Source organism: Podarcis gaigeae, assembly GCF_964106915.1.
Source record: "Podarcis gaigeae genome assembly, chromosome: 6".
In the NCBI taxonomy this organism is placed as follows: Eukaryota; Metazoa; Chordata; class Lepidosauria; order Squamata; family Lacertidae; genus Podarcis; species Podarcis gaigeae.
In genome coordinates this window covers 91434100-91456531 of record NC_139682.1, presented here as the reverse complement: position 1 = coordinate 91456531, position 22432 = coordinate 91434100, and the positions used below count along the sequence as shown (strand labels likewise).

At 44.6% G+C, this 22432-nt stretch overlaps 1 protein-coding gene across 1 annotated transcript in view; it reads left to right on the top strand.

Annotated features, from left to right (window-relative positions):
* CACNA1E (calcium voltage-gated channel subunit alpha1 E) overlaps positions 1–22432 on the top strand; it is a 360381-nt gene that overhangs the window by 203116 nt on the left and 134833 nt on the right. The window contains exons 9-14 of the mRNA XM_083745793.1: positions 9631–9746; positions 11877–11930; positions 12290–12376; positions 16580–16789; positions 20953–21065; positions 22293–22405. Coding sequence (XP_083601919.1) covers positions 9631–9746; positions 11877–11930; positions 12290–12376; positions 16580–16789; positions 20953–21065; positions 22293–22405 — 693 coding nt within the window. The remainder of the gene's footprint in view (positions 1–9630; positions 9747–11876; positions 11931–12289; positions 12377–16579; positions 16790–20952; positions 21066–22292; positions 22406–22432) is intronic.

The following is a 22432-nucleotide window of genomic DNA, read 5'->3' as shown; positions in this document are numbered from 1 at the left end:
GAGGCGAAATGTGTGAGTCTTCATGTGGAAGAAAATGGAGACACATTTCCCCATCTGAACTCTTATTTTGTGAGGCGACAGGGAAACTGAGGAGTTATGTCAAACAGAGGTGACAAATGATGGAGTTTTAATGCTAATTGACAAATTGCAAGTTAACAAGTCAGCAGAGCCCAATGACATTCGCCTGAGAGTTCTTTGAAGGATGCAAATGTGAAACTGCTGATCTTTGAATGGAAAATATGGATACAGGTAGCTCAATGAAAATGTCAACTCGGTGTGCGGCAGCATTTTAAGGCTTATTAGGAAATTGGTTGTAGAGGGCGAAGTGTCACTATCTGAACGCTTTTATATAAATTTGTGGGGTTGTGGTGCAGCTGCATTTGAAATACCTACACTTTCTAGCCACAGCTTCGTGCTTTCCTGGTCTGTTGTCTGAGTGCTTTTTGGTTTTTTTGTCCCCCAGGAAAACCTGCTCTTTAACTCTGACTCAGTAAAGGTAAAGGTAAAGGGACCCCTGACCATTAGGTCTAGTCGTGACCAACTCTGGGGTTGCGGCGCTCATCTCGCTTTACCGGCCGAGGGAGCTGGCATACAGCTTCCGGGTCATGTGGCCAGCATGACTAAGCCGCTTCTGGCGAACCAGAGCAGCGCACGGAAATGCCGTTTACCTTCCCGCCGGAGCGGTACCTATTGATCTACTTGCACTTTGATGTGCTTTCAAACTGCTAGGTTGGCAGGAGCAAGGACCGAGCAACGGGAGCTCACCCTGTCACGGGAATTCGAACCGCCGACCTTCTGATTGGCAAATCCTAGGCTCTGTGGTTTAACCCACAGCGCCACAAACTGCAATTTGGGTTTCCTGCACATTGCCCAAAGAGTTAAAGAGCGGGTTTTCATGGGGAAAGCAGTGGGCAAAAAAAAGGGGGGAGTGCAGGTGAAAATTATAATAATAATTTATTATTTATACACCGCCCACCTGGCTGGGTTTCCCCAGCCACTCTGGGCGGCTTCCAGCAAAGTATTAAAATACAGTAGTCAGTTAAACATTAAAAGCTTCCCTAAAGAGGGCTGCCTTCAGATGTCTTCTAAAAGTCTGGTAGTTATTCTTCTCTTTGGCATCTGGTGGGAGGGTGTTCCACAGGGCAGGTGCCACTACCCAGAAGGCCCTTAATGTGGGTTGATCCTTTTCTTCCCCTCAGCCAGGCCTACCCCCCCATGCCTTTGTACTGACAACCATTCCTGGGTTGGCTCTGGCTTCCTCCTCCTCCTTAACCTCATTAATGCCCTTGTGTGCCAGCGTGGTGTAGTGGTTAAGAGCTGTGGACTCGTAATCTGGTGAACCGGGTTCGCTTCCCTGCTCCTCCACATGCAGCTGCTGGGTGACCTTGGGCTAGTCACACTTCTCTGAAATCTGTCAGCCTCACTCACCTCACAGAGTGTTTGTTGTGGGGGAGGAAGGGAAAGGAGATTGTTAGCGGCTTTGAGACTCCTTAGGGTAGTGATAAAGTGGGATATCAAATCCGAACCACCTCCTCCTCCTCCTCCTCCTCCTCCTCCTCCTCCTCCTCCTCCTCCTCCTCCTCCTCCTCTTCTTCTTCTTCTTCTTCTTCTTCTTCTTCTTCTTCTTCTTCTTCTTCCCTTCTTGGATATCAAATCCAGACTCTTTTTCTTCTACTAAAGCTCCTAGCTGTGTTTTAAGATCCACCTCACAGACCTCGCTTATTGGTTTACTGTGAATGCCCATCAAACTGACGAGAACCAGGGACAGTGTCTTTTCAGTGGTGCCTCCATATCTCCTTAAGAGAACTCAACAGAGAGGAAGATGGAGACAAAACTGGAATTAGTTGGCTCTGCCTGTCCTGTGCTCCAGCTCCATCTGCCGTTGGGCTTCCAGCCTTCCACCACACCAGTTTCACTCTTGCTTATGTCAAAAGATGTTGTTGAGCAGGAAAAGGTCTACAGAAAGGGGCAATGAGTATGGTTGAGAGGTTGATGTCCTTTCTTATGAAGAAACTCTAAAGTGTTTTGGATTCTTTTAGATTAGAAAACAAAAACGACACCTAGAAGTGTGTAAGAAATGACATCATGGTGTGGAGAAATGATATCACCCTGTAAAACTAATTGGTAGTAGGTTCTGAACAGAAAACTTGTGTGCTCCCAGGACTATTCAGTGCAACATAGAAATTCACAAAAATTGTTTTCAGGAGGCTAGATGGCTATACAAAGGAGTGGACACATTCTTGGAAGACACAAAGGAGTGGACACATTCTTGGAAAATTGTGGCTAATAGCCATTAAAGGTAAAGGTAAAGGGACCCCTGACCATTAGTTCCAGTTGTGACCGACTGGGGTTGCGGCACTCATCTCGCTTTATTGGCCGAGGGAGCCGGCGTACAGCTTCCGGGTCATGTGGCCAGCATGACTAAGCTGCTTCTGGCGAACCAGAGCAGCACACGGAAATGCCGTTTACCTTCCCGCTGGAGTGGTGCCTATTTATCTACTTGCACTTTGACGTGCTTTCAAACTGCTAGGTTGGCAGGAGCTGGGGCTGAGCAACAGGAGCTCACTTTGTCGTAGGAATTAGAACCGCCCACCTTCTGATCGGCAAGTCCTAGGGTCGGTGGTTTAACCCACAGCCCCACCCGCGTCCCAATAGCCATTAGCTCAATGGAATTTCCACGTTCAGACGTAGTGTATCTCTTAGTTCCAGGTGCTGGGAATAAACAACATGGGAAAGACTGTTCTAGTTGTTGGCAACCTTTAAGTCTTGGCTGTTGGCCATCTGCCCAGAGGTATATATGCCTGACCATAGTTGGAAACAGAATGATGTCCTAGATGGGACCCTTGCCAGATTCTTTATGATCTCACAACAATATAGGAAGGAAGTGAACTGTGTGAGAAAGGAAACTTGACTCAGGTTTCATACCTGCTGAGAACAGGACTAGTCCACTACTATTTTCATCTTCAGCCTTCAATAAGCTGTGGGTGGTCTTTCTGGGATCGGTTTTCTCTGGAAGAAAAAGAACTCAACTTTTAAGGTTCACTTGCACATTCAGAGGCAGAAAGGCTAGGTGTAGCACACATGAGTCCACATGAGCAAAAAGGAACTTTAGTATGAAACTTCACAGGCGCAGTCCAGAGAGTTCAGAGCTTATCAGTCCTTGTGTCTAACATTTATAGCAGCAAGTCCCTGGATGTCAGCCTGATCTGGCCCTCCTGGTCTGATTTCTCTTACATATCTCTTGTGGTTAGCTAGGTATTTAAGTAATTAAGATATTTTGCCTTCGTGAAAGAACCACCTATTTATCTTGAATTGCTTCCATTAGTCAGTTTCTCGCTGAACACCTTAGAGCTCAAAGATGGAGGTGAATCTTCACCGTTATTAATAAGAGAATGAACTTGCTCATAAAAATACCCTCTGAAAGTGCACGTTAGGGAAAACATCACCTGTATGAGCTGCATTGAGCTGCATTGAACCTGAGCCAAGCTTCACTGTGAGGTCTTGTTCTCAAAACCAAAGGGAACTGCAAAACATGAACATATGGATCCATTTGCTTAGCTATGTCTTGTCAAATAAGATCAGTCTTTTCACCCTGCAATTAGCACTCTTCCCATCATCGTGCCTCCGTGAGCTAGCTTTGTCAGGAAGGCAGAATGGAGACCAATAGGGGTGTCAACAGAGGATGCTCTAGGCATTATTGACAAATTAGAACTTAACAAATTAGGATATCCAGGTGGTATCCTCTGGATAATTCTTAAAGAGTTTCACAAGGGATCATGGGGAAATCCAGGAAATTACACATCAGTTCATGTTTGTTTGAGGTAAATTGGTGGAAAGGTTACAAGGCTCCCATTTCTTTCAACGTAGACTCTAATTGTATATTGGCCCGGATAAGGACACACTTGGCTTCCCCCATCCATCCTATATTTGAGAACGATTCCTGAATCAGATTGTGTCCTAACATCAATTTCCAATTAATGTACAGTCTTCTGTCTGGATTCCACTCTACCTTTTCTGCCAAGATGGCAGAGAAAGACATTAATTTCAGAGTCAAAATTACTGCTTTATTCTATACAACTTCTGCGGCCAAGTAAAACATAACAGACCCACCGATGATGCCAGCTAGAACAAGTACGTATCATTAAAATCATTCTGCTCTTTTTGTTTTCTTGACTGCAACAATTCTCTCTGTGTTAATAAACTTAACAGCAGGACTGATCGGAGAGGCTGCTAACTCATCTACTCTCTTCCCACATTAATACTGTTGTCCCTTTGGTCAAGTGCCCTTTCTTTTGCTCTTTTGAGGTCATGGGTGGTTAGAGACTGGAAGGTGGCAGAGTTTCATTTGATATCCTAGTTAAACTTTTCCTCAGCACAGAAAGCCCCTGTTGCTCTTTCAGCCTATTAGGTAGTGGCAACTATTGATTTTTTTATATATATATTTTATGGTGAATTTAGCCTCAGTGGCAAAACTGCAGCAACTAGAGCCCTATGCAGCTGTTTAAATAGTGCGTGTGGCAATACCATAGGGGGGCATGTGTTTCCCAGTGCCCCCATTGACAATGCTAAGAGCTGAGGCTCAATGCCTGAAGCAGAATTCTTTGTACATTCAGCTGAATGTGCTGTGAATCCTTCCCACAACTGGGAATCCTGCATGATCCTGAAGGGGATTCCCAATTGCACCCAGACCCCTGTGTGAAGAAGCCCCCTTCAAACCTTCCCATGCAACAGGCATCTGTGATCTCTCCGATGCATTCCTTGAACTCCTGAATAGGCCTTAGCCATCCATCTAATCTAGGTTACCAAGTCATTGTTCCAGTCAGTGCCAGTTTAGCGAGAGGGGTAAAAAGGTAAAGGGACCCTGTCCAATTATGGACAACTCTGGGGTTGTGGCGCTCATCTCACTTTATTGGCCGAGGGAACCAGCGAACCGGCGACCTTCAAATCAGCAAGCCCTAGGCTCTGTGGTTTAGACCACAGCACCACCTGCGTCCCTTCAGCAAGAGGGGTAGAGACTCTCTAAAGGACAGCATGAACATCAAAGAAGAAGAAGAAGAAGAAGAAGAAGAAGAAGAAGAAGAAGAAGAAGTAGAAGAAGAGGAGGAGGAGGAAGAAGAAGAAGAGGAGGAGTAGTAGTAGGAGGAGTAGTTTGGATTTGATATCCCGCTTTATCACTACCCGAAGGAGTCTCAAAGCGGCTAACAATCTCCTTTCCCTTCCTCCCCCACAACAAACACTCTGTGAGGTGAGTGAAGCTGAGAGACTTCAGAGAAGTGTGACTAGCCCAAGGTCACCCAGGAACGGGGAAGCGAACCCGGTTCACCAGATTACGAGTCCACCACTCTTGACCACTACACCACACTGTACTGTGACAGAGAGTACTCTTTAATAGGGGACAGGGAGGACTGGGCTGCTGTTCTCCCAGGAACTTTCCAATGTAGTGCTGTGCAGAAGCCGTGAAGAAGAACAGAAGGTACCCAGAACTCTCTTTCTTCTACAAATACAGGCAGACCACAGGAGTAAGTGCTTTTCAGATGTGTGGTCTGCCCTTCATTTTTGACTAGAAATCATAGTCATTCCCACACTTCTGATGATGAAACTGGAAGTGCAGCAGGGTTTCTGAACTAGAACCGGGCTCTTAAAAAGCAAATTGTACTCTTGGGGCAATTGCTCACTTTAATCTTCTGATGGGGTTTATCGTTGCAGCCAACGACACGTAACTTTTCTTTATAAATCCGTCAGTGCTATAGACTTGCAAATGGTTTTAACTGGTAGTTTTTACTGATGTTTTTACCTGCCTTGTTTTTATGTTTATTTTAGTTTGTATTTGATTGGCTTTTATTGTATGCTGCTTTTATTTTTTAACGTTGGTAAGTAGCATTTGGTGCAAAGACAGGATACAAATTCAACAAACCAATAAATTAAACTTCCTGTGGTGGGAACCAATAACAGTATCTTTATCCCATAAACCCATCTAGGTCCAATTTAAGGTGCACACTGTAGACTTAAAAAAAGGAAATGTCATGTGCAGATGAGGCAAATGTATTTTTTGGAAACACGTGTACCTAACAAGTATACGTATTAGATGGGGTTGATGGTAGCTCTCTATCAAGTGTCCATTTCATTGCAAAGCATCATGCATAAAGAGACTGTTTATTTTTTAAAAAAAAAAGCAATTTCCAAAGAAACATTTCTTATACTTGCAACCTGCCCTTATAGAGGTCTCCCGGTCAACCTCCTTCCCACCACCACTGAAGAACCCAACCCAGTCTATGCCTGCTTTGCATCAGCAGCCTTATGGGACATTGGCCTGAGCTTGTTAGATGCTTAACATGGGCTTGCTTGTCTTTGTGAACTGGCCCTCCTTTTGTGGAGTCAGGTTATGGAGGGATATCGCGGAGTGGACAGTGAGGTCCAGAGGGAGCACACTTCTTCACCAGCAGGCAGCCACAGTCTGCCTGCACGCGTGACCCTGGGGTGCAGGAAAATCCCCCCCCCTCCGACAAGCCACAGCTGTCGGAACATCGTCCCCTATGTCTGACCTTTTGCGGTCTCAGCAGTCAGCGGTGTCCTGTCGGTAACCTTTGTCCCTGAGACCTTTTGTCTCCTTCGTCATACACTGTGCAAGGGGGAAATGACGCTGTGGAAACAGGTGCCAAAATAGCTTTGTACCACCCCACGATCTCGGGACGGAAGATGTGTAAAGGTCACAGCCCAAAATGTATTTGCCTGGCTTGCATATTTGTCTCGATAAAAGGAGGCTCCGCAGGAATGGCAGCAGCTCGCTTCAGACCACCTGTGCGCAGCTCACATGATGATCAACTCCTGTCTTGGGCCTTCACTTCAAGTTAATTGGAGCTTATTTCAGTGGAAGGGGTCCCAGAGCTGTAGAAGCGAAGAGAGGAAGACCGTATGCTCATTTGGGCCACCAGGGGTTGTTTTCCGTGCTGCTGCTTGCTTCCGTGCTGGAGTGTCGGTTTTGCAGATGTGGTGGAGAAGAAGACAGAGGGTTGTGTGGGCTCCACAGAGCTTCCTCCTTGCGAGGATTGTGGTTGCCAAGGGAGCCTGGAGTATTACCAGGGGGGCCTGCATTATTCTCCTGCTCCCTCTCCTCTCTTCCTTTCCACCCACCCTTCCACACCTTCAGAAGATTCTGCGACTCTGCAGCATGGCTGCAGCAAAACACATTTCCTTTGAATAATGCATCCACGCCCCCACCCCATCAGCCTGTGTGTGTGTGTGTGTGAGATAGAGAGAGAGAGAGAGAGAGAGAGAGAGAGAGAGAATGAATCCTTTCCCTGCTGAAAGTCAGTGCGCAGTGAATGTGTGGAATTATAAGCATCTATTGAAGAGACAGGAGAGAGGTTTGGTTCGGACAGCAGGAAGGCAGCAGCCCTGCCCTCTGAATTATGCACAAGGTCTTACTTTATCGTTCATGCTCTTCCGAATCCCCTGGACCGCAAGCCAAGGTTTTCAGCTTTCAAGCGTGGCTTTCGAAACCCTCCTCCTCTCGCCTGCCTTTGCCAAGCTTGCCTGTTAGCGACGCTTCAGCCCTCCCACCTGCGCAACCCACATCATTTAAAGTTGTCCTTGGAAAGCTGCGGTCAGCAAAGGTTGCTGGGAGGGAAGGGATGAGTTAGGAAAACATCCTCCCAGCAAATGAGTAAAATAGCCATAAGTTAAAAGTGGAGGCATTGTCTCTTATTTCATACTCCTCATGTGTTCCACCTGCATTTGCAAACGTAAGTCAGCAGGAAGCTGAGAATGAAAGGGGGTAGGGGAGTCAGGCAGCAAAGACCCCCAATACCCCTTCCCCACACCCAGAGGACTTATTTTTTTATGTATTTTTATTTTTTTAAAAAATCTTGGTTTACAAAAGTATGAGCAGTGTCTCTCTCTTCTTTTCCAAGTAACATTTTTACAGATCAGTTTCATTTGTTGAGACATTAGGAAGAAAAGGGGGAAAGAGGTGGAGAGGGGAATCGTGACTGGGAGTGGGGTTTGGTGGCGATGTTTCTATTTTACTTAATATATGTGGGGTTTTGTGTCAGCGTCGCTTGTGCAGGTTCCCTTTGCTATTCGCTTGTGTTCCTTTGGTGTTGAGAGAGGTTGGCCTAAGGTGTGGTTGTTCGTTTGTGATTGGCTGTGGTGAGCTTTGTTTTCATGTGTGAGTGGGTGTTTTGGATTAGGTTAGCCATATTGATTCATATGCTGTTGGTGGATTCTTGTCGTTGTCTTGTTGGGCTGTGTATGTGATAAAGGGGAGCCATATTGGGGTGAAGGTGTCTTCTTCTATTTGTCCCCATTTCAGTTTCAGTTTATTGCTTAATTTTTCTAGTAGGGCTAGACTCCTGACAGGTCTCTCCAGTGTCTGGCTATGATTATTTGCACTCGCTTGTGGTGGGTTTTGAGTGGGGAAGAGCTTTGAACGAGTGATTCCTTGGCTTGATTTGTTAACACTGAGGTATGGTAGGGATCAGTTGACTTTTAGAGGATGTCAACAGCCTGATGCAGGCTTCCTCTGAGTCCAATTTGTACAAACACACATAAACAAGCATGGAGAGTGGGGCAAAGGTCCTTCTTTCACCTGAGCTCAATCCACTGCAGTATAGAGGTTAGAGGAGATTAGATTAGGACCAGGGAGACCTGGCTAAAAATTGGAAAACAGACAAAATACCAGAATTACTAGAATGGAAAGCCTGAATTTGCAAATTTGCGGAAATGGCCAAGTTAACAGCATCAATTAGAAGTTGTCCTAATCAAAAAAAATTATAAAGAGTGGGAATGCGTAAAGGTCTACATGAAAAGAGTTGGTTTTAGATCTTAAAAATTCATATGCAATAGCTTAAAGGGCACAAGGAGATAGGATAATATCATAACAAAGATGGAACAACAAATATAAACAGAAGGTAACGCAACAACAAAAAATAACAGTATGTATGTATGGGTGGAGGGAAGCAATGGGTCTTGGGGGAGGGAGATGAGGGCACTAACTGAAAAACTGTTAAAGATATATATAGGTTTTAAGAGACTAAGAATAAGGAATTAAAACAAGGAAACAAACATTCAGGAATATTAAAATAATGGAATCTGAGAAGAGATTAGTCTAAACGAAAACATGAGACTCAAGGTTTTACCATTTATGATTTTATTTTGAGTGTGAAGTCTTTTGTTGTAAAGATTGTACACTAAATGAATAAAACAATAAAACTCCAAAAATAAAATAAAATAGGACCAGGGAGACCCCAGTTCAAATACCTGGCTATGAAACCCAGTAAGTAATCTTGAACCACTCAGCCAAACCTGCTGTGTTGTGAGAATAATGGGGAGGAGGAATCACGTATCCCTCCTTTGCCCCTTGGAGGCAAAGGTGGGCTGGGAATCTAGTAATGAATAAATAAATACAAACCCCTGGCAATCACTTTCAGCTGACCTGCTCTGAGCTCAGTACTTCTCTCTCTCCAGATTCACCTGTATGGGTTTTCTCCTTGCTTCCCCCGTCACAAACTAAGACAGCCTTCTTCCCACCCCTCCATGCCATGGCTGTGTCATGCGGTATACAACTCAGTGGTGTAGCGCTGCAGAAAGTCTTTTTCTAACAGGATCTTGGCCTCCTTCCTGCCTCTACAGGGAATTTGCCAAAGAGAGAGAGAGAGTGGAAAATCGCCGGGCCTTCATGAAACTGAGGAGGCAGCAGCAGATTGAACGGGAGCTGAACGGCTACCGGGCTTGGATAGATAAAGCAGGTAAAGTAGGTCTGGGGTCAGGGCAGGATGTGGAGCCAATCCAGCTGCAAGCTTGGAAAAACAGCAAACCGTCAGGAGAGAGCCAGAGCTGCCGACGACTGAAACCTGTGTACATGGCCCATGCCCTTCTGTGCCCTGAAACTGCCTTCTTTTAGTGCGCAGTTTGCAAAACCATTTTGGGAAATTTAAGTCCTCTTAATGGGGACGTGGGTGGCGCTGTGGGTTAAACCGCAGAGCCTAGGGCTTGCTGATCAGAAGGTTGGTGGTTCGAATCCCCACGACGGGGTGAGCTCCCGTTGCTCGGTCCCTGCTCCTGCCAACCTAGCAGTTTGAAAGCACGTCAAAGTGCAAGTAGATAAATACCTTCTCTGGCAGGAAGGTAAACGGCGTTTCCGTGCGCTGCTCTGGTTCGCCAGAAGCGGCTTAGCCATGCTGGCCACATGACCCGGAAGCTGTACGCCGGCTCCCTCGGCCAATAAAGCGAGATGAGCGCCGCAACCCCAGAGTCGTTCACCACTGGCCCTAATGGTCAGGGGTCCCTTTACCTTTACCTTTAAGTCCTCTTAGAAATATTACAGTATTGCATTCTCTTTTTTTAAAAAAAGGTTTTATTATTAAAATAATTCAGCATTAATACACACATTGCAAATATACAAGCATACAAGCATACATTTCATACAATCCTTAAAAATATTTAAACATGCCTACACTCAATCCCACAGATAATTCCTTTTCCCATCACCATCCACCACCCCTCACCCCACCTTTGAGTTAGACTTCCAATCTACTCAATTGCATTCTCCTTAGTCTGGAATCAAAGTATTAGCTTAGTAGTTCAAATTAAAACGTGAAGTTAATTCAGAGCTCCATCCTATCACTGTTCCTCTGCCCCGCTGCCCCCTAGGATTTCTAGATCACAATGCAGCTGAAGTCATAGCTGGCAGAATTGCCCCTTGTTTGCAACTCTCAGTGGCGCAGGAGTCTTTCCAGGGTCTAGGTTTGGTAACCCATACTGACTGCTCCCTAGTCCTGAGACTGTTCCACCTGACTTTCCCTCAGGTTCCTGCATCCCTTCCACTTCCCCTTCCGTGTCTCTTCCCTTCAACTAACCTGCCTCCAGGTTACCTGTCCCTTAGGTTTCCCATCTTCCGGTGCCAGTGTGGTGTAGTGGTTAAGAGCGGTAGTCTCGTAATCCTGGGGAACCAGGTTCGCGTCTCCGCTCCTCCACATGCAGCTGCTGGGTGACCTTGGGCCAGTCACACTTCCTTGAAGTCTCTCAGCCCCACTCACCTCACAGAGTGTTTGTTGTGGGGGAGGAAGGGAAAGGAGAATGTTAGCCGCTTTGAGACTCCTTAAAGGGAGTGAAAGGCGGGATATCAAATCCAAACTCTTCTTCTTCTTCTTCTTCCTTCAGTCAGTTTCCTTGGCCTGCTCTGCACAGCAGCTCCTAGTGCCTGTTGTGTCAACGATCCTTTCTCACCTAAACTTCTACGGTGAATACTTTGTTGCTGAGAAGTTGGAATGTTTGTGGACAATCCATAGATTCGTACTAGCTCATTCAACAAATGTCAGAGGCTTCACTGCCAGAAATGCAATACCACGTTGGTTGCCACTGAAGTTTTGTAGTGTGTGGAATGCAGTTATATTGCAAGCCATAAACGTATACTGGATACACTTTGGAACATAGTGATAAAACTCTTCCATTTTCGGTCACATTCCGTGAGTTTCTTGAAGTTCTGTTGTTTGAGGGTGGCTTTTTTAGTTTGTTGGCTGAGTGCTCCCTAACTGTACGCCTCTTCCGTAGGAGTGCACACCTGCCTTTTGTTTTCTATGTTGCTCAAATATGCTGTGCCATTTTTAAAACTATATCTTCAGCTTAAAAGACATTTGGAATTCACATAAAACCTACATAACATGCTCTTTAAAAAAAAGAAAAAAAGAAATACGCAAGTGAACAAGATTCTTTTTCTCCCCACAAGGTAGAATAGATGTGGACAAATGCTCCTACCACAGCCATGATGTGATTAGTCTCATATCGCCAAATAATATTGTCCCTTTTGTTTTGCTGATTAGATAGTTGACAAATATATTCCTAAACTTATTTTATTATCTTTTTGCATCTTTACATAGAGGAAGTCATGCTGGCTGAAGAGAACAAGAATTCTGGCACATCGGCATTAGAAGGTAAGTGGGGGGACGCACCCTGAAATTTGATATCCATGGGGAGATGCAGAATGATTCTTCGGCCTGCTGTTTTTTCCACTAGGCTACTTCCCCCACATGTACAGCTGTGTTGCCTTGGCAAGTTGGGAAAAGTGGGTGGGAATGGGTTGCAAATAAAAAAAAAAGATGGGTGGGGGAAGGGTTAAGACAAAACATGTTGGGCGTATTGCAAAAATCAGGAACCTGTCCTTTTCCCATGCCATCTATAAGACGTTTCTCTTTTTTGCCCTTTGTTCTTGGATGTGTCTTGTTTATGGCATTTCTTATAGTAGCATATTAACATGATGATTATTTTTTTGCCTTTCCTCTGCCCTTCCTAGTTCTCAGGAGGGCGACCATTAAAAGGAATCGGACAGAAGTCATGAATCGTGACTCCAGCGATGAGCGTGTGGATATCTCCTCTGTCGGTAAGATGCAGACATTCAATGCCTGTCCTGGGGCTCTTCCTCCAAACCCAGGTCTTCACTCATCCAAAGATGTCGCTTCCGTGCCTCTGACCAGTGGTGAACAATAATACTTCACCAAAAAGCGTGAAACTGCAACACCGAAATGAAATCAGAAGAAGCATACTCGCAGTCAAGTGTGAATTTCATGCTCTTTATTCAGCTCATAGTAGCAATGAATGAAACTTTCCCCAAAACGTCTAGCTACATATGCATTATTTACACAATGGGCCTCGCGTGATTGGCTAATTCTGGGCTGCTCCTGTAATAATAAATAATAATAATTTATCATTTATACCCCGCCCATCTGGCTGGGTTTCCATAGCCACTCTGGGCGGCTTCCAAAAAAACACTAAAATACAGTAACCTATTAAACATTAAAAGCCTTCAGATGTCTTCTAAAAGTTTGGTAGTTATTTTTCTCTTTGACATCTGGTGGGAGGGTGTTCCACAGGGCAGGTGCCACTACCGAGAAGGTCCTCTGCCTGGTTCCCTGTAACTTGGCTTCTCGCAGTGAGGGAACCACCAGAAGGCCCTTGGCGCTGGACCTCAGTGTCCAGGCAGAACGATGAGGGTGGAGACGCTCCTTCAGGTATACTGAGCTGAGGCCGTTTAGGGCTTTAAAGGTCAGCACCAACACTTTGAATTGTGCTCAGAAACGTACTGGGAGCCATAGAATCATAGAATCATAGAGTTGGAAGAGACCACAAGGGCCATCGAGTCCAACCCCCTGCCAAGCAGGAAACCAATGTAGGTCTTTCAAGACCTGTGTTATATGGTCTCGGCGGCTGCTCCCAGTCACCAGTCTAGCTGCCGCATTCTCGATTAGTTGTAGTTTCCGGGTCACCTTCAAAGGTAGCCCCACATAGAGTGCATTGCAGTAGTCCAAGTGAGAGATAACTAGAGCATGCAACCACTCTGGCGAGACAGTCCGTGGGCAGGTAGGTTCTCAGCCTGCGTACCAGATGGAGCTGATAAACAGCTGCCCTGGACACAGAATTGACCTGCGCCTCCTTGGACAGCTGTGAGTCCAGAATGACTCCCAGGCTGCGCACCTGGTCCTTCAGGGGCACAGTAGGCCAATTGGATTGCGATTCACTTCCTCCAGAAGCCTGATTGGCTGCTCCTGCAGGCCAATCAGATCGCTGTTTCACTTCCAATCAGGTTCGCTGTTTCACTCCCACCTGGAGCTGGATTGGGTGGCTCCTGCAGACCAATCAGACTGCTGCATTCTGGATCCTATTGTTCTAGGATTCAGCTCAGTACATAACAAGCAGGGAAAAAGTTTAGAGTCCAAGATTGCTGAAGCTGCCATGCAGTCAGCTGGGCACGGTGCCAGTGCCATGTCCCTCCAACTTCTGCTGCCCTGCAGGGAACAGGGGGAGACAGTGCCAGATTACCAAATAGGCTGGGTAGGCACCAGCCAATGGGTCCCACGCCTTTTAGGTGCCCTGAAACAATGGATCAAAATAATATTGATTTGATCTTGAAAGAAAATTACAATCAAGCTTTCTTAGTTCAGTGTTATCCCACTAGTCCAGGGGTCAGCAAACTTTTTCAGCAGGGGGCCTGTTCACCGTCCCTCGGACCTTGGGGGGGGGGCAAACTATATTTTGGAAAAAAAATGAACAAATTCCTATGCCCCACAAATAACCCAGAGATGCATTTTAAATAAAAACACACAGTCTACTCATGTAAAAACATGCTGAAATCTGGACCGTCCATGGGCCAGATTTAGAAGGCGATTGGGCTGGATCCAAGGGGGATATTCCTATGCAACTCTTAGAGGTTCAAAAGCTCCGTTCTCCTTTGCATGTGGACTCACCCTGGAAAGAAACATTGGCACAAGATCTTCCAGGATTTTGTGAGTCCTTCAAGTGAGAAGCAGAACATCTCATTTATCTGTTATCTTGGGGCTGGCAGGAGGACATGCCTTCGTTCTGGAAGAGAGGCACAGAATGAGGGAATAATTGCAAACACTTGATTGAAATAAGTTAACCGCGCCATGCTTTCCAGTAGCTGCCCCCGACTTGATTAACACAGAGAATAAACAATTTCTCTTGCAGTTTTGGGAAGGGTGCGTTACGGGCTTAATGCAGTAGATTTTCAACATTGGATTTTTATTTTTATTTTAACTATTTTTCTTAGGCAGCTCTCAGCATGGGTACTGCTGCAGAGTGTAATAAAGTAGGTGTTTTTGTCCCAATATCAGGCGTACCAGAAAAGGACTCAGATTCTGCATTGACTTGATAATTGGCACTAGTATTCCTTTGGGTTCTTTAGCCTGAAAGTTTGCAGTGTGATTTATTCTTCACTCTTTGGAATACTGTGTGTGTAAACATGTGACGGAGATACTATCTCTGTTTTGTAATAAATACATGGTTTTGGCGATTAGCTGCATCCTTCTGGGAATGAGAACAATATTGTCTGAAGTGCTGTTTAATGCTTTAAAAACTATCAGCTTATTCACAGACACACTTGAGCTTTCAGGATGAGTTTCAGACTAGTAATTACTCTTTTAAAAAAACCACAGGAAATGATTGTATGCATATAGGGAAAAGTCTCACAAAGCTCAAGTTGGCCAGACTCTGCTAGAGATGGTATTTAGGGGTCAATATGAGCTCAGGTAGCTTGCTGAAATTCATGGCTCCTATGGGCTCAAACAAATGTTAAACCCTAAAGCACTGAATGAGGAGAAGCTGGATTCTAAAAAATCATAATTTTGTCCTCATTCATTGATACATACACAGACCAAAAGGAGGAAGCATACTGTTCCCTTCTTTCCAAGAGAGGGCTATCATACAGCCAGATCTAAATTTTGCCCAAGCTTGTCTATAGCAAGTGAGCAGGGAGGGAACAGGATCTGACCGTCTTTATTTTAGCTGTGGCTTGAAGCTTCCTGTGCCTGACTTCATATAAATCAGATCAGAAGAATCTTTATTTGCATCAGCCACTAGCCATAGCAATAAAATAAAATAAAATAAAATAAAATAAAATAAAATGTACCGAAGGTAGAGTTAAAAACTTAATTATACAAAGTACATTTTGGAGGTTTACATCCAATAGTAGATCTTATTCTAACTGCCCCCACTAAAAGCCTTGCAGTTTTTGCTGTCACCTGATCATCTTGATCTGCTAAAAGAAAGGACACAATAGGGATGGTTGAGTCAGCCAATATGGACAACAGTAGAAGGGTAATAACCTCACTTGGGGACGCGGATGGTCGGCAGTTCAAATCCCCGTGATGGGGTGAGCTCCTGTTCCTCGGTCCCTGCTCCTGCCAACCTAGCAGTTTGAAAGCACATCAAAGTGCAAGTAGATAAATAGGTACCACTCTGGCGGGGAGGTAAACGACGTTTCCGTGCGCTGCTCTGGTTTGCCAGAAGCGGCTTAGTCATGCTGGCCACATGACCCGGAAACTGTACACTGGCTCCCTTGGCCAATAAAGCGAGATGAGTGCCACAACCCCAGAGTTGGCCACGACGGGACCTAATGGTCAGGGGTCCCTTTACATTTTAATAACCTCACTCCTCAAATCTTTATAAAAAGTGCAAGTCACATCAGCCACTGACTTAGTACTGCCATCTCCACATGGACATAACCGTTTTTTCTGGTGGAAGTTTTTGAAATCAACCCTCAACTACAGCCGAAGACAGTATATTCCATTTTCGAAAGTGAAAGCGCGTCTGTATTTTGGAATGGTTAAATTTTGCAAATAGGGTGCCAAAATGTCAAAATGACTAGGTGGAAAATAGTCATACCATGGACAAAATTTCCTTAGTGTCACCAAATTATTCTGTCGCTCGATATCGTATAGGTGCTGTCTAATTAAATTATTTGCTTTACTGAAGCCCAGTGTCAATAACTGTTGTGGTGATGAACTGGAAAAGTTAAGCTTTTGGTTGACAATTTTAGTCCAATTTTAGACATCATGTATGATATCAGGTACAGGAACAGTGGGCACACTTTGCCCAGAAAGTCCTGGAGAGCCAACCTCCAATGACTGGCAGGCCTGAATAGGTCCAACCCTGGCCTACAGCTTCACAGTACTTCCTTGCAAGCATAAAGCACTGAGACAGCAAGGAGTTTGTCTTTACTTTTGTGAAATGTCCGTGTACCATTTATCTCAATTGACATCTCCCATCTTTCTTTCCCATCCCGTTGCAGGCACCCCCCTCGCTCGGGCCAGCATCAAGAGCGCCAAACTGGATGGCGCCTCGTATTTCCGTCACAAGGAGCGCCTCCTGCGCATCTCTGTCCGCCACATGGTGAAATCCCAGGTGTTCTATTGGCTCGTCTTGAGCATCGTGGCCCTCAACACAGCCTGTGTGGCCATCGTTCATCACAGCCAACCTCCTTGGCTCACGCACCTCCTCTGTAAGTGACGGGGTTCTGTGCAATTGATGCCTCGCTAATGTGGCAGCAGCAGAAAGTGGAAGAACAGAGCCAAATGCATGTGTAAGCAAGGGCATGTTTCTTCCAGGAAAATTCAGGCACAGGGCCAGTGTGGTGCAGTGGTTAAGAGCGGTGGACTCGTAAACTGGTGAACCGGGTTCGCTTCCCCGCTCCTCCACATGCAGCTGCTGGGTGACCTTGGGCCAGTCACACTTCTCTGAAGTCTCTCAGCCCCACTCACCTCACAGAGTGTTAGTTGTGGGGGTGCAAGGGAAAGGAGAATGTTGGCCGTTTTGAGACTCCTTAGGGTAGTGATAAAGTGGGATATCAAATCCGAACCTCCTCCTCCTCCTCCTCCTCCTCCTCCTCCTCCTCCTCCACTACTTCTTCTTCTTCTTCTTCTTCTTCTTCTTCTTCTTCTTCTTCTTCTTCTTCTTCTTCTTCTTCTTCTTCTTCTCCTCCTCTTCTTCTTCTTCTTCTTCTTCCCTTCTTGGTTCCATCTCTTCAAGGAACTGGTGGCTCCCAACCAGTCTTGGCTGTTTGTGGTGCCTGATCCTGTTCTGACACAGGTTTCAATCAGAAATATACCCCAGTGAAGTTGTTTTGTTCAAATAAAATGGCACAAGGCAGGATAAAAGTCTCCTTTCCTAGCTGCATACAGTGGTACCTAGGGTTACATACGCTTCAGGTTACAGACGCTTCAGGTTACAGACTCCGCTAACCTAGAAATAGGTTAAGAACTTTGCTTCAGGATGAGAACAGAAATTGTGCTCCGGCAGCGGCGACAGCAGGAGGCCCCATTAGCTAAAGTGGTCCTTCAGGTTAAGAACAGTTTCAGGTTAAGTACAGACCTCTAGAACAAATTAGGTACTTAACCCGAGGTACCACTGTATTTGATAGTTAGCATGCACCGCAGTGGTGAGTGTCAAAGAGCACTGTCTGCTTTCAGAGATTTTTTTTGACATGATGTAAATGTATTCACATTGTTGTTTGGCACGTTCGTTTCTTTAGCTGCTCCTTCTGTGCACCATGTTTTCTTCTTTCCCCTCTCTGCCCTCAACCGCATTTACTCTCACTGCTGTTAATGTGAGTGGTTTTGTGGATGATGTCATGATGCATCTTCTGGTGTGGTGGACACATCATGGATGCCTCAAAACCAAAACATGTGGGCCAGCATGGTGCCCAGAGGAAGCAGCAACCAGGAGAACGAAGGGATGCTGAAAAGCACTGAGACAATGTGAATGCTTGGAGAAGTTAAGTTGTTTTCTTCTTTTGGTTAATTTGGCAGCAAGGAATGCGATTGTTTCCGAGCTAGTATTCGAAACTGGCGAATATTCAGCACAAATCTGCTCACTAATGAAAGAGTGTTAAACTCTTTATATTTTCTGCGAATCCTCCGGAAAAATAATCTCTCCAAGGACCTGTTGATGGCATTCTACCATTGTATTGTTGAGAGTGTATTAACTTATCGTCTGTGTGTGTGGTTTGGGAACTGCACGGTCAGGGGAAAAAACAATGTTGTCCAGGGTTGTAAAGACTGCGGAGAGAATAACTGGGTGCACTCTTCCCACCTTGGATCAAATCTATGCTTCCAGGTGCCATAAGAAAGCTGCAGAGATAGCGCAGGATAGTGCGCACCCCGGAAATTATCTCTTTCAGCTTCTGCCTTCTGGAATAAGGTACAGGGTTATAAAGACTAGGACTAGCCGCCTGAGAAACAGGTTTTATCCAAATGCGATTATGGTTTTAAACGCAGTGTAAGGTAGTCTCTGTGGGAGTATATTGTATTTAATTATGGGGTATCAGAGTTTTTAGGGGGTTAACCAGGCTGGGATAGCTGGGAGAGCAGGCTTGTTGGTTTTTGAATGTCTGATGTAGATTTTTTTTAGTTTCGTTGTTCTGTATGGGACAATGACAATAGAGATTATCGTATCGACTTGAGCCCTATGCACACAATATATTTTCTGCAGGTCAGAAGCCACTCTACTGTGCCTCTCACTTGCAAGATCTTCTCTGTGGTGTTCCAGTTTTGCCCACATTAGACAGAAATAGGTGTGCTTTCGTTGTTTTATTTATAATTGTTCTCATGCATAAAGGGCAGCACTGACGGTACGCAGAAACAAAAATCTCAAAGTCTACAAATTAAATACAAAATATAATAGGTAAAAGGTAAAGGACCCCTGCACGGTTAAGTCCAATCAAAGGTGACTCTTCTCACTTTCAAGCCAAGGGAGCTGGCGTTTGTCTACAGACAGCTTTCCAGGTCATGTGGCCAGCATGGCTAAACCATTTCTGGTGCAATGGAGCACTGTGACGGAAACCAGAGTGCATGGAAACACTGTTAACCTTCCCGCCGCAGCATTACCTATTTATCTACTTGTGCTGGCATGCTTTTGAACTGCTAGGTTGGCAGGAGCTGGGACAGAGCAATGGGAGCTCACCCTGTTGCAGGTTTTCGAACCGCCGACCTTCCGATTAGCAAGCCCAAGAGGTTAGAATACAGCGCTACCCACTCCCACAAAACACAATATATGACCAGAAAACCATTATAGAGGGGGTTCAAATGATAAGCATCTCACATAAATATCTTGTCAAAATCTTACTTTATGGTTCTAAGTGTAATCATTTGTCTAAGACATCACCCTGACATACCCTTCTTGCCACTTCTGGAAATGCCTCCTTTTCTCTATTATCCATTTTGCATCAAATAAAGTCCCACCATACAGCACTAAAATCCTGTGGGTGTGCTTTTCATCGTATCAAACCTGAGGATAAAGTGTTCTCTCTTTCTTTGATATTGCTATACGCCATGTGTTTCCACACCAAATCTTCAAACACACATTATCCAGGTTTTTCCATTGTCGTGCTATTGTTTTTCTAGCTGCCAACAAAAAAAGCTTCATCAGAATCTTATGTTCTTATGTTCTTATTAGATCCTATAAATATTGATAAGATTTCCAGACAAGATTCTGTACGTATGTTGGTGCAAAGAACAAAACATATTTTATAAGGGAAAGGTAGTAAAAATGTTATCTGCTGCCTGAGCGTATCCTGAATCTATATCTTCTCCCAGTCTGGCTGATGGTATGAAATTGGCTATTAATTTAATCACATTTATTTAAACCCCTCCACAGTGAAGCCTGAAACGACAGTAAACTTTCTTCTGTGGTATTATGTAGATGAATGTTTGAAGCTTTTATGTTGTTTTAGTTTTATATCAGTTTCAATTTTAGTGTTATATTTTTGTGTTGTTTGGGGTTTACTTTTCATTTTTTAAAACCCCCAGCAACTGGTAAGCACAATATTGCTGGCCACCATTTTTTAAAAAGCTTATTCTGGGGGGGGGGGGAGTTGTTGGTTCTGAGCCCAGAAGAAAGGACCATTAGTGGTGTGACAACTGTCAGGCTCCCCCAGGCACAAGCACTGCAGCAACCTCTTTAATTGCTACAAGTTTGGCCAGGCCGATCACAACATTGTTTAGAAAGCCCTCACAAAAAGCTGTTGTTGTATAGAATAGCAGGCTGAAGAAATAGCAGAACTGACAAGGAGTTTTCCTGGGGAACTGAAGTCCCCAAATTTTGCTTCCAGCTTTTCGACCAATTCACACCATCAAACTAATCTCTTGAAGAAAGGTCAGGCTAAGGATGGGCCAACCTCGACCTCATGTGGTCTATTTTTATTTTATTTTATGGAGCCTGTGTGGTTTCACCAAAGCATTTTAACTGTGGTAAAGAGCTCTCCGCAGAAGGCATGATCTGTATTAAGTGATCCTGAATGTGCACCATGGTTAGGAAGAAACGTAAGAAGCATCTGGTTGGGTCAAAGGTCCAACATTCTTCTCATGACTTCCCCAGCAGGTACCAGGTGGTCAACTAGAAATTGGTCCGTAGTCTTTCTGCCCCATGCAGGGAAGTTGCCTATTTCTATTCTCACCACCACAATTTCCTTAGAGGCTGCAGCTACAAAGATGGCAACCAAGTCCTGCTCCTGTGGCCTGGTTCATGTTGCGTGCCTGCATGGGGAGAAATTTCTCAGCATGAACCAGCTCTGGGTGGGTTCATCATGCAGTGCTGTGAAGTTTTGTTGCAATAGTGGATGGAGAGAAGCAGAGATCGAATGAACACACCTGAATTTCTTTCTTTCAGACTATGCAGAGTTTATATTTCTGGGCCTCTTCCTCCTAGAGATGTCCTTGAAGATGTACGGGATGGGGCCCCGACTTTATTTCCATTCTTCTTTCAACTGCTTTGACTGTGGGGTAAGCACTGCGCAGATAAGAAGCAGAACAGAACAAGTGCGAATGGCAGAGCGGGGTAGAAGATTCTCTGGGGAACTGCGCTGATGTGTAGAAGATCCTGGAAGGGGAGAGGGGGTGGAAATGTGGTGTTATTGTAACACCTCCAAGAGCCAAGTTACCATCTTGTCAGCGCAGGAATTGGCGGAGGAATTATAGTCATTTGAATGAAACAGATTGTTCATTCATATATTCACTTCATGGAGTCCACAAACATGTCATTTCTTCCAGCTCACTTTTTTTTAAAAAAATATTTTTATTAAACAATTTCAACATAACAATTTATCAATCCAAAAATTCGATTTCATTATTTTTCCCCTTTCCCCCCTCCCTCCCCCCCCCGGACTTTCCTCAGTTCCCCTCTCTGGTTTCTGTGCACATATTGTTCTCTGCATATTATAAAATTGAACATATCCTTGCCTTGTCTATCATACATTCAACTAATAAATTTGTGGATATTTATTCAAAACCTGCCAAAGAGTCCAAGTCATTTTGTTGTCTTTCTAAGTAGTTTGTAAAAAGTTCCCACTCTTCCTTAAAGCCACGATTGTCCTTGTCACACAGTTTATATGTCAATTCCGCATAGCTCACCAGTTTTTCTTGCCACTGTTCTTTTGTTGGGATTTCCTCCTTCTTCCATCCTTGTGCTAACAAGACTCTTGCCGCTGTTGTAGCATACATAAATAGATTTTTTATTTTTCTTGGCAGGTCTTTGGCAGGTCTTGTCTTACAATCCCTAACAAAAATGCTTCTGGTTCTTTTGCAAATGTCATTTTAAACATTTTTTTTCAATTTGTTATATATAATTTCCCAATATTTTTTTACTTCTCTACATTCCCACCACATATGATAAAAAGTACCTTCTTTTTCTTTACATTTCCAGCAAATATTTGACCCGGTTTTGTACATTTTTGCTATTTGTACTGGTGTGATATACCATCTGTACATCATCTTCATGTAATTTTCTTTCAAAAGAGAATAATCTGTAAATTTCAGATTTACTTTCCACAATTTTTCCCAGTCCAGCTCACTTTTTTAAGTCTCTTGTCAGGGAGACTTTGCCTTTCTGGGATCGCTGAGAGAGGATAGCTGAGAAGGTGGTTGAGATGTTGGGTGAATTTGCTCATTTGCGTCTTTCCATTCATAGGTGATTCAATGGCTTGTTTCTTCTGTATGTGTTTGATGACTCAGGTCACAGTGGGAAGCATCTTTGAAGTGGTTTGGACCATCTTCAGACCTGGAACCTCTTTTGGGATTAGCGTTTTACGAGCCTTGCGACTTCTAAGGATATTTAAAATCACAAAGTGAGTGAAACAAACGAGCTGATCCCT